The 13,082-nt window shown below is 36.5% G+C and overlaps 1 protein-coding gene across 10 annotated transcripts in view; it reads right to left on the bottom strand.

Moving 5' to 3' along the window:
* Positions 1-13,082, bottom strand: part of DOCK7 (dedicator of cytokinesis 7) — a 150,206-nt gene that overhangs the window by 72,546 nt on the left and 64,578 nt on the right. For all 10 annotated transcript variants that reach the window (XM_039339068.1, XM_039339067.1, XM_039339066.1 and 7 more), the window contains 6 exons: positions 12,888-13,037; positions 11,144-11,224; positions 9,403-9,568; positions 8,105-8,247; positions 6,555-6,648; positions 6,297-6,459 (listed from right to left, as the gene is read on the bottom strand). In XM_039339068.1, coding sequence (XP_039195002.1) covers positions 6,297-6,459; positions 6,555-6,648; positions 8,105-8,247; positions 9,403-9,568; positions 11,144-11,224; positions 12,888-13,037 — 797 coding nt within the window. The remainder of the gene's footprint in view (positions 1-6,296; positions 6,460-6,554; positions 6,649-8,104; positions 8,248-9,402; positions 9,569-11,143; positions 11,225-12,887; positions 13,038-13,082) is intronic.

Genomic DNA, 13,082 nt, shown 5'->3' on the forward strand with positions numbered 1-13,082 from the left:
AGTGGTCTCCATTCACTTCTTTGGCAGAGATCAAGCAGTGTGTTTTCAAACAGGTGGAGGGGAAAAAAAAAACTTGTCACCAGCTTTAGGCACAGGGGAAGCTTTTTTTTTCTCCTCTATTTAGTTTAATGCTTTATTTCAGTTCTATAAAGTAAAATTGGGCTGCTTTTTTGCATCTGGGAGCCACAGAGGGAATGTATCCTTGGAGTTGTTTAACAAAAGAAAACAGGAGTGTGAAGTTTACTAGAGGTTTAACATAACTATTTTCTTCTCTTGTTTTTTTAATGAAACTATTACATATATGATCTGGGCAAGGATTACAGAAACTGGGATTGGCTGTATATGGAATATAGACCACGGATTTTTCCAGCTCTTGTTAAGCAGGAAGCAAAGGAGATACCTAAAAGCAGAAGTCATTTAAAGGGGAAGAGGCAGGTTATGTTGTTCCTAGCTATACAGTTCTATTCATAACATGCCTACATCCCCCCCCCCATCCAAGCAAGATCTTCCACTGAAATGAATCACATAAAACAAATGAGCCTCATGTTCAAAAAGTTCAGCTGGGACATAAATATCGGTTCCATCTCATTGGGATTGCACAAGACTGCAAAGTCCACCCCTTTATTCATGTTTTTCTATATATTGCAGTCTTTCCTAGCTCCCTCTATGTGGTGTCTACATATATTGAGTTCACTTTTGGGGAGAAATGTGACGTCCTAAATATAAATATCCTAAATATCACCCTGGTGGACATAACCATCTAGTTCTGAGAAACTAATCAGAAAACCAATGTGTACATTGTCTGCCATATTAAAACCTTTCACTGTGTGCCTAATATTGCTCCTCACTTTCATAATAATATAAATGTCTTTGTATTCTATTGGCTTCTTAAAATTGGCTTCGACTAAGAAGTTAGTAGTTCCTTGTTATTTCAAAACTGTAAATTCTAAATTATTGAGATCACAATACAGACAACTACATTATGGTATAGAATGCTTAACTTGCTTTATGAATTTTTTTTATTGGTTGTTTGGTAAACCACCACAAATCTGTAAATGTTTTGGTGCCTTACAAGTGGAGTGAATGAAGGAATAAAAAAACAGGCTTGCTGCTAAAATAAAAATGTATACATTTCTAAAGTTCCTTCCAAGTATGAGGACAAATTTAATTATACTCACTGGAAGTATACAAAATTTGAATCAGAGTACCATGCTTACGTCACTAAAATACAGTATTTTAATGTCATCTATATATTCCTATAAACAGAGGCATAACCTTACCAATGTATCTATCAAATAATTCATAACAATGGCGTTAAACATTTAGGCCTGTGACAAATTAAGCTAAATAGTTCTGTAAGCAATTGTCTCATGACATTAAGCAAAAAAAGCAATCAAGCAAAAAAAAAATAAATAAAACACCTACTGGTGTTTTTGATAAACAAAACAACTACAACATATTTTGAAAACGAACTGATGGTTTATAAAACCATGAAAATTACTTGTTAAAGGAGAAAAAGAACCCTTAGATTTACAGCAGCAATTTTGTTTTAATCAGTGGGCTTTCAGAGGGTTTTCAGATAGATGTAAACAGTACACCCTATCTAAATACTTATTTTCTAATACATGTCAACAACAATGTAGATTAAATGTGCACATTGCCAAAAGAAAAACGTTAATGGACACTACATAAGAAATATACGTTTCATGCTTGCAGTTCAAATCTTCACATAAGTGCCTTTTGAATGTGAATTTTCGTTTTTAGGCTGAGTTATTAGCGTTGTGTCTGGGCAATTACATTATAAGATTGTGTGTTATGTAATTAAATATCTGTACACATTTGTATCATTTTAATAGTTCAATAAAAAGACTACAGAGCTACATTTTATTTATACCATCTTTCAGTTTAGAATAATAACCAGCTTTGGTGGCAATTATATCACAAAGTAATGCTAAAATATTATATGTTTAATAGAGCATTTTAAAAGTCAACATGAAATGCCCATAGAATGCAGAATCCTATATCAAAAGTAAATAGCACTGTTTTAAATTTAGAAAGCAGTGCTTTTAAATCAAGGAAACATCTTTTAGAAGTTAGGCGTTCTGATTCAAAAGTTGTATCCTAAAATATCAGATATTGGGGGACTTTATCTGGAGGATGGCTACGGATATTCAATATTAAATGAACACCTGATCCTGATGAACAGTATTAGAGAGAAAGTGTGCTGTACTATCTGGCTGCTTACACGTGCGTGGATATTGTTTATTGCAGGATCAATCTTTGTGTGCCCCTGACAACGACCACCTGCCTAAGACTGCATTTCCCTAACCTTATTTCTCAATAGATGGGTTATTTAAAAAAAAACAATTAACTGCTGCCTTTTCTACCATGGCTTCTCACACAGTTGCTGTCTGCTCTATCTCCAATTTTTAAGATTAGCAAATCTGGGCTGCAAAAATCTGGATGGTCACTAGATGGTAGCAATGAGTTTAGAATGTTCTCTCTCTCTTTAATGCTACCTAGGCTGACAATAGTCCTATAAAGAGACACTGCAGGCACAAAGAGCAACGAATATGGAGAAGTTTTGCCATACTGAGGCTCACATAAAGCGATTGTTCACACTGTTGTTGCTGCTGGCAAGCTGAAATGGACTCCTGAAAATTGAAACATTTTCTTCATGTTGAAGCGTTTGCCTCAATTCAGAACATTTGGTTACGCTAAGCACATTCTGTAACTATTTGCATCCCGGGCTCTATTTTTTTACTACTTAGAAAATCTAAGAAAACACCTATGATTCCCTCAAGCTTTTAACTGTTAATTTATTTATCCATTTTAGTGTTATTTTAATAAGTTTTTCATGTTTATGTTCTTCTTTGGGGAAAAAATTAGCACGCTTGATTACACGCCAAAGGAGAAATATAGAGTATCTATTAAATAAATGAAAAATAATAAAAATATCAACATAAAAGCAATTCTGCCCAAAGATACTAAATGCAGATTCTGGAACTACTGGAGGAAATCCATACTATATTTTCTTATACATTAGTCTGCTCCCCAGAGTCTTATTAATAGTGTATTTTTTTGAGTAAATACATGTTATTACTATGCAGCAATCTAGAACATATAAAAGAGAAGGACGTTTCAATCTGTAACTAAATGAATACATGAAGTAGCTGGTGGTTTATTCCTTCTCTCTGAAAGGTGACACATAATTCAGTTGTAAACCTCAATAGAAAAAAAAATCTAGCATAAAGTTTTCACGGTTTTTATTATAGATATATTATTTGGTACCATTCTGTCCTTGCTAGGACTTTTACTTGCGTTGATTTATTACACACTACCTAATGGTTGGTTGACTGCAACTATTATCCCTCTTCCCTAATCCCTAAAACATATATAGTTGTAAGAGATAAAATTACCTCCCAAACGTTCTTCCTGATATGGCATTGAAGATGATTAAATTTCTCCTTCAGAAATTAGAAATTTAGCTTGCTCCCTCCAAGAACTCTCAAGTTTTAGAGAAGGTTGTTCCGCAAGTTTCCCTAGCAAAATGCTTCTTGACGAAATATTGCATTTTTAAAATAAATTTGTATATTATCGTTCATAATGGTTGAGGCGCTAAGCTACAAAAAGAACCAGTCTGATGTAGTAGTGAAGGCAGCAGGCTAGCAATTGGGAAAATGTGAGTTCTAATCTTGACTTAAATGCAAAGCCAGTTGGGTGACCTTGAGCTGCTCATTCTCTCTCAGGCCTAGGCAATGGCAAAATCACTTCTAAAAGTTTGACAAAAAACAAACAAGGACTTGTCCAGCCAATTACCAGGAGTCGAACACTGACTCCAAGGAGCATGTGCATACACACACACAAACTGAAATGGCTTCTAAGTAAGATTATAATGAGAAGATTGAAAGCTTAATTTTGACATACTATTCTAGGCACATGATATTGTTCTTGCTTTGCCTGAAAGGGCACTCTGAAAATGGAAATAATACTGCCCAAATATGATTTGCCAAGAGGTCAGCAAATTCAGATGAACTAGAAAATCCATTACAAAAATTCCTCTTTTCTGGCCCACAGTTTTTTTAAAAAAAAGATCAGATTGACATTTTAAGAATATTAATTGATTAATAATAAAATGAGTTTATTGGTTGCTGTGGGAGCAAAACTAAGAAAGGAGAAAGCTATTTTCCTAAAATATCAGCTAGCTAAGGCTGCAGGAAGCTGTACTAGCAAGTAGTCCAATCCTTATACCAGATCCCAATACTATTTGCAAAATAATGTTCCTTGTCTTTGTATAAATGATCGTGTTTTCAGCATTGTATGCCATTAACTGAGGCAGGCAGCATGTCTCTCTAGCTATCGTATCACTTTCATAATATACTAGCACTAGGTTACTTAAGCATGATAAATGTCTATATTATTTTTGTGAGTCTGTGCCAGCCAGTGGATCCGGCAGCTGAGTCTGGGGAATTAGAAGAGGAGGAGGAGGAGGAGGAGGAGGAGGAGGAGGAGGAGGAGGAGGAGGAGGAGGAGGAGGAGGAGGGGTTTGGAGAGCCATCAGAGTCGGAAGGAGGCTCTGATGAGTTACAAGACTCACTATCTGATGAAGAGCCTGGCCCCTCCAATCGTGGTCAGAATGAGACACAGCTGTGTGGGGAAGATGAGTCAGACTCTGAGGACTCACAGCTGGAAGACAGTTAACTAGAGCAGGTCAGAGGGAGTCAATACAGCAACTCCAAGGAAGGAGGAGAAGGCATTGAGAAGCCATGCCTTGGGGCTGCCTAATAAAAAGGGAAGGTGTGGGCGGTGCTAGTTGCTAAAGGCAACTGTTGCAACGTACTTCATGGAATCATGTTCTGTTGGTATTGCCAGTGAATAATTCCTTGTTTTGCATTGTGTTTCGTGTGGACAATTTCCTCCATTTGGATTGTGTTTGTTGCTTTTGTTTTTGGACCATTTGGCAGGTTTGTTACCAATATTAAAAGGCATTTTGTTTTCTTCTGAGTCTCCAGCCTATTTCTCAAAAGGGCTTTTGTCCTTATGCATTTAACAAGGACGGCTACAGGCTGGGACAGAACAATTATTTGCAGTGGAAAACAACTAAAGTACAGTTACCACTATCAAACCTGGTAGCAAACACCAGGTTGACCAATACATGACAGAAGAGTTAATGTATTATATCTTTGAACCATCTAGAGGGTTTGTATTTTTTCAGTCCCAATCTAGTACTGTACTATATATACCTGTACATGAGCCCACCTGCAGATGTTGACTCTCCATTTTTTAAGCAAAATATCATGAAATATGTGCCAGCCAAAGTTAAATCAACCCTCAAATTGGTCGTGTGTTTTAATTCTCCCAATTGGCTTATCCATGGATAATCATAGGGCTTAGCTATTTTTCATGGTATTTTGGTTAAAGATTGAAGGATCAGCTCACCCACTGATGGGCTTATATACAAATGTAAATGGGACACACAGGTACCTGTTTTGACTCTATGTATATTTTGGGAAAACACAATTCTACCTAATTCAGAATATTCGATGAATTAAATTAATTTCATGTATCATCATCAAATGGGTGTTTACCTATGCAACCATTTTAAATGGTTGCATCACAGTGATAAGCAGTCAATTGCATTTGGTGTAGTGTCACAGTACTTTCCACAACCAGTTTACTTTTTATTAAAATGAAAATGCAATCCATTCTTGAATTAGTATCATTAACAATAAGAGCACACCATTTCTCCATCCAGGTCTTAGTGGAGTAGTACAGTAAATTATGTTAGCAGTTCTAGTACCTTTACTATAACCAGGCTATCATATAATTTAAATATTTCATTCTATCCATAAATATTCCTTTAACAGTGATAAGATATTTTGTTCTGATCCAAGCAAAGCAAGATTAATTCAGCACTTGGATTATATCTAGGAATGTAAAGACCAAAGAGGAAAGATTCTTTTCTACTCATTTTTTAACTATTCAAATTAAATGAACACAAAAAATAAATACTAGTAGTTAACCTGTCGTAAGTAATCTGAATATACTCTAAACTGAAAACCAGCTATTCAAATTGACTTTGATATGATTCAAAAGCAACAGCATAAGGTGAACCTGGTTTAGTTTCAATAAGGAACGTAAAAGCTGTCATCAATATCAATAATTAGCCCATTATTGAAAAAGTAATTCATATCAATGTGTTCCACAATCTACATATACAATTTGCCTCAGCCACTATATTTGCATGAAGTTGCAAAAGTTGAATGTGCTAAAATTATTATTTTTTTTCTTCTTACCTGTAAGTAGTATTTGGAATATAAACATCTCTTGCAGGAAATTCCAAGATCTCTCTTGTTGGTCGAACTCTACTATCTGGGTAAAGTTTTACTTGCAACAGTTCTGGAGTTAGACAATAGTGTGGGTTCTCTGGGGCTGGAGAAATATCAATCTTCAACTGAGCTATGGAATGAGAAATTATAGCGTAATAGCCATTTGCTTAAAAAAACAAAAAATGATTTTCAATATGTTTTTCAGCAGTCATATGTGAACTGTACCTGTGATAGGTCTCAGGCGTCTTAGAACAGAAGAAGGCCTCTTCATATCCGCAAGGAATTTGTATAAATCTTCATCACTCAACCGGTCACCTTCCTATAGTTGATAAATAAGGGAAGCAATCATTTCCAGCCAGCAACACTGGAATAAGTGACTTATGACCTTGCAGTATCCTCTTAGCCACGTGATCAAAATTTGGATGCTTGGCAACTGGCTCATATTGATGACCGTTGAAGTGCCCTGGGGTCCTGGGATCACCTTTTGCAATCTTCCGACAAGCAAAGTCAATGAGGAAGCCAGATTCACTTAACAGCCATGTTACTAACTTATTGTCCTAATCAGGCCCTATCTTTTTCTTTTGTTTGCATCATAAGTAGGCCCAATAAAAAAAGATCAGATGGATTTCAGGGCAAAGGAAGCACTAAATGTTTTCTGCATTCTTTCAAAAGTGAGGAAAAGCCATATGACAGTCCATCTTCTCCTGGACTACAACTCCTTTTAACTTGGTAATTACTCCTATTTCATCATATCCTTGGAGCTACTGAGCTTAAACAGTAGTAGTAGTAACCCAATTAAAACATGGAACACTTTCCTACTTAATGTTGCCATACATAATGATGCTGGAGATTTCAGTGTAAAACATGCCGCATGATGCTTATGACAAACAGCCTATCTCATCTGAGATCACATATCAAGGTGAGAATATAAAGCTTGGTGTGGCACATTCTCTTGCACTGACTCCACACATCAATTGGGTTAAGGAGATAGAAGCAGGCTGAGAGGATGCACCAAATCTCTTGCCCCTCAAAATTATGTGGCTTCCCCTGATTCCTTCAGAGATGTATGTCTGAAAGAGAAAGTGTACAACCACCGACCACTAGTTAAATTGAAATGATACACAAAGGAAGTTCCAGTTTGCATCGGAAGCTTACACAGATAAAAATAATATACAGTAGCTGTAATACATGAATGCATGAGAGCCAGTTTGGTGTAGTGATGAAAAAACAAGGGTAGAAGCCAGAAGACTGTGAATTCTAGGCTAAGCACAAAGGCAGCTGGAGGGCCTAGGGCTAGTTCCTCTCAGCACTCAGAAGAAGGCAATGGCAAGCCACTTCTGAAAACCTTGCTAAGAAAACCTAGCAGGCAGTCCAGGCAGTCACCAGGAGTCAACATTGACTCAATGGTACAAAAACAAAACAAAACAAAACATGAATACATTGGACATCTCCAAGCCTTGAATAAATACCAAGGTTTCATTCTATAATCTTGGTTAAGAAAGGTACGGAAGAGGTACCATTTATCAAATATATTACCAAAATATAGCTTATTTGTGCATTTTTTTTCTTTTGTTCATCCATCTCCAATTCTTGAAGATTTACCTGGCTTCTATCCTGATGCCAAACTGGCTCTTTTTTGTGTATATATCTGGATATAAGTTATATATTTCTTGCAGGCATAATGAACTGATTAGGGCAACATATCATAAAATAATAACAACAATAATATATGACTAGTTGTAGCAATTGTTACTATATCAAGAATAGTGGAATACCTGTTTAAAGAAGTTTGTCACTGTCAGGGTAGCTGGTCTAAAGTTAGTCAGGTTACAGGCCTCGTCCCCACTAGTGGTTCTTTCTAGAGAACGCCTACCAACAATGCTAGAATTTCTTCTTTCAGACCAAGATCCTTTGCGTTCTTTAAAAAAAAAGGGGGGGGGGATAAATAAAACTTCCATAATTACTTCTGGAAGGCTAGCTGTATGAACTTTGTAGAATACAAGTTAGGAGAGACAGTTATGTTAACACAATTTTACTCCTGATGCACAAAGCAGTCAGTACCCTTACTTCCCTCACAACAACAATACCAAGTGGCTTGTGCTTATTATAAACCACATGGCAATTTATGTCTTCATTCCTCAAAAAATGATGAAGTTGGCCATTCTGAGGGAGATGGGAGGTTTAGAAATAGGAAATATAAATAAGTAAAATTCTGAATATACTGCGTAGTAGTATCCAGCAATAAAATACTCCATGATACTTCTTCACAATAATCACTTCACTCCTGTGGAATATTTTCACCAGTAACATTTCCACATAATTAGCAGAACAGTTTTAGAAAACAGCAGATAGACTAGGAATAAAATCCCTAAAAGATAATTCTATTTGTTATTGCAGGATTTATTTCATGGGCTGCATACAATGATCTCAGCAGCCCTGGTCTTCAGTTGGTCGATGTCAGGTTGATATATACCAGGGGTTCTCAACCTTGGTAACTTTAAGACTTGTGGACTTCAATTCCCAGAATTCCTCAGCCAGCAAAGCTGGCTGAGGAATTCTGGGAGTTGAAGTCCACAAGTCTTAAAGTTGCCAAGGTTGAGAACCCCTGATATATACAGTAAAGCAGCGACAAGATCCATGATCTTATAATGAATGAGACAACTAATTTGAGATAAGATTGAAGATGTTACCTACTCAGGTAATGAAACATCTGCAAGAAAGCAACCAAGCTCAGAGAGCACCAAGGACTCCACATTACAAAAATATTAAAAGTTCACCAGACACTAAAACCCACTAGGCTGACCTAGCTTTTCGGCAGCAAAATCTGCAGTCCTTTGCATCTCTAATCCATTTGCTTGTTTTTATCAGCACATTCTATATTATAAATATATACCTTATGTGAATTTATTTCCATTAGTAATGAAATGCTATTTTTTTAAGTGATAGGTAGTACGTAACTGAAAACAAATGTTACGGCTACTAAGCACGTAGTTTTAAAAAAGCAAGCAATTTCATATATTGGTCTTTTGCTGAGACTTATTTTCAATTTCTTATGATACATTTAGATATCTACCTCCAGTGGCAATTTCTACTTCTGCAGAATCTCTTTCCAAACTTCCAGCACTGCTGACTATATTCATTAAATGAATAGCAGTCCAGGCAAAAGGCATGCGATATTTGCCAAGTCTTTGGCAAAATTGTTCTGATTGGCTTTTCAGTTTGTCTAGCTTTTCCTTGTTCTGCAAAAACAAAAACAAGAAAACAAACCTGTTCAACACAACTGAAACATTTCTAAAACATTAATAGTTCTCTACTAATTATAACATGTCAGTTCATGTTTAGAAGCTGAAACATGGCATATTTTAAGAATATTTTTTTCATATACTATAAGAAATAAGGAAATTTTTATTAAGGTATTTGATTGTATAGACCAGGATAGGCAACCTTGGTTCTTTTATGACCCGTGGACTTCAACTCCCAGAATTCCTAAGTCAACTATGGAGCCAAGGTTACCTACCCCTGGTATAGACAGTCCTCACATGAATTAAAGATTTTTTGCAATATTGTGCAAAGTAATGCAATGGACCTTTAAATGTGGCTTAAATATGCATTGAAATGAAAGCACTTGCCTCTAGTTGCAAGTGAAAATCACGGAATTTGCAATTAAGTCAATAACAGAATCTAAGAGAATTACTAAAATATATCTCTAAACAATTACAAGCTACACTGTAGCTACAAAAGAAATATCTGTTACAACCAAACAAAAGGAGACTGATGCAAGATTATGAAAAAGCAGCTCAGAGAGAGCTATTACTTGTTTAGAATTCTTTCTAGAGTTATGCCAAGACCTCAAAAATATTAACAACATCTTATTTTTACTTTAAAATACAGGTAGTGCTTGAATTATAACCATTCAGCTAGTGGCCATTTGAAGTTACAACAGCCTATGGCCATTTTACACACTTGCAGCATCCCCATAGTTATGTGATCAAAATTTGGATGCTTGGCAATTGGCTCATATTTATGACAGCTGCGGTGTCTTGGGGTCACGTGATCATCTTTTGTGACCTTTTGACAAACAAAGTCAATGGGAAGCCAGATTCACTTAACAACCGTGTTACTAACTGAACAATGGCAGAGGTTCACTTAACAACTGTGGCAAGAAAAGTCATAAAACGGGGCAGAACTCATTTAACAGCTGTCTCACCTAGAAAAAGAAATGTGGGGCTCAGTCGTGGACATAAGTTGGAAGCTACTTGTGGTTTTTTTTTACAGAGCAGAATTTCAAATCATTATCTTAGTAGCTTTCCATTTATTATAGCACATCATTCTGTTTGGAAGGCAAACACTTAGGGGCGACAGTAAACCACAAATTTTCATAAAAGAGGAAGAATGGGAGCATAATGCAAAGAGACAAGAGCAGGAGTGAAGATGCAAGATTTTGGCTTAGTCACGTAGTGGCAAATATAATTGAGCAATATGTTCAAATCCTCCCAAGAACTTACCCAAGGCCATTCAGTAAATTACTTAGGAGAAGTTATAAATAGGGTTCAGAGGCAGAATAGGATAAAAATTTAGCAATTTTGGCATCTCCAAAAGGCTAAAATACAAGGGGAGTGGGAATCACCACAAATTGCTTCACTTCACACTATTATTTGTCAGTAGAATGACTACCCTTAGACGCAATCCATGATTTGTATCTCCATGCAAACTCTTGTCTATGAGCTGCTCCACTTTATATAATGAATGTAACAATCAACTGTAAGCGCAGGATACAATTTATTTTTGGATGAAAAATAAAAAAAAATGCTTACCTTTGCAGCATCGGCTTCTTTCATAATCATATATGGCTCAGCACATTCCCCAATATCTCCTTGCTGTAGTACCTTTTCCAACTACACAAAGGAAGCAGAAAAGACTGGTATGATATAGGAGACATGTTACATATATACAATACGTGATTGAATGAAGTTATCCAATCCTACAACTAGGAAGAAAGGTTCTTTCTTTGTGCACTAGCTATATAAGCCACATCCATAAAGGTAAAAAGCAGGGGCATCTGTACAACGGAGGACAGGCCAATCTCTATCCCACAGTAGCCAATGTGAGATTTCTAACTAAAAGAAAGAGAAGGTCCTACCTGAAGTTCCATCTTTTTAGATTTGCTTGCTAGGGACTCAAGTCTTCTTCATTAACTATGGCAATTCTCTAAAATTCCCTACTAGGAGACCAGCCTAATTATACACAGATTTTTTTTCTTTTGTTCATTTGGCAGAGCTTATGGCCCTTGGGCTAGTGGGATACATTAATAAGAATGTAAGGCCTGGAATGATCATGGAACACTTACAATGTAGGATAACCATATACTGATTCAGAAGAAGAAGAGGAAGAGGAAGAGGAAGAAGAGGAAGAGGAAGAGGAAGAAGAAGAAGAAGAAGAAGAAGAAGAAGAAGAAGAAGAAGAAGAAGAAGAAGAAGAAGAAGAAGAAGAAGAAGAAGAAGAAGAAGAAGAAGAAGAAGAGGAGGAGGAGGAGGAGGAGGGGAGGAGGGAGGAAGGAGAGGAGGAGGAGGAGGAGGAGGAGGAGGAGGAAAGAGAAAGAAAGAAAGAAAGAAAGAAAGAAAGAAAGAAAGAAAGAAAGAAAGAAAGAAAGAAAGAAAGAAAGAAAGAAAGATGTCTATCCTAAACACCATACGATTCATCCTCTCAAAACTATAATTTGTGGATGAAGCAAGTAGCAGAGTGGCAGGAAGAGAGGCAGGGCAAAATCAGCATTTAAGTACACCTATGCATGTATAATACCCCTCCTGCTGTATACGAAAATTTGTCCAAGAAAACATGAGTAATTTCAGGTGCTGGAACACAGCATCTAGACACAGGATCAGGACTTATCTTTCTGAGAAAGGGGAAGGAAAGGGAAGGTGAACTCTGCCAGACTTTCTTCGCTTCTTGATAATGCATTTTATGTTGTGTATTTTGTTGTTGTTCAGTCCCTAAGTCCTGTCTGACCCTTTGCAACCCCATGGACCATAGCATGCCAGGCTCCTTTGTCTTCCACTGTCTCCCAGAGTTTGCCCAAATTCATGTTCATTGTGTTGATGACACTATCTAACCATCTCATCCTCTGCCATCCCGTTCTTCTTTTGCCTTCCAACTTTTCCAACATGAAGGACTTTCCAGTGAATCCTCTCTTCTCATTAGGTGACCAAAGTATTTGAACTTCAGCTTCAGTATCTGTCCTTCCAAAGAACAATCAGGATTTATTTCCTTTAGGAAAGTTGTGTATATGTATGTGTTTATATAGTGCCTAGTTTATTTGGCTGTTCTGTTTCTCTTAAAAATAGTTTCTATAACTAATCCTTGTATATCTCTCCCTATGTATATAAAGAGAGATGATTACCTACGAACAATATTCAGTTCTTATGCAATCATATATTCCATCAGACTTTTAAATGAATTTCATCTCTAATTTTTAAATACTCACATATTGAATAGGTATATTCCCAACCTTTATCATCACATAAAATATTCTCTTTTTGAACAAGAGAAGAAAAATCTTACCTTTATTACCAGGAAGACATCTTGGGAAGGGTATGTAATAGAAAAGATGGCTGAACGAGCCAAAGTGGTTATGGCCGCAGGGGGAACATGAGGTCGCAACATGCTTTTCATTTGTTCAGAGTTTAAATCAAAGTAAAAGTTCTCTGAAATCTAAAATAAGAAGCTGGCTAGTTGCAGGTTGTTACACAGACAGAC

This window comes from Crotalus tigris, unplaced genomic scaffold, assembly GCF_016545835.1.
Source record: "Crotalus tigris isolate CLP2741 ecotype Arizona unplaced genomic scaffold, ASM1654583v1 scf7180000017729.2337069, whole genome shotgun sequence".
Taxonomy (NCBI): domain Eukaryota; kingdom Metazoa; phylum Chordata; class Lepidosauria; order Squamata; family Viperidae; genus Crotalus; species Crotalus tigris.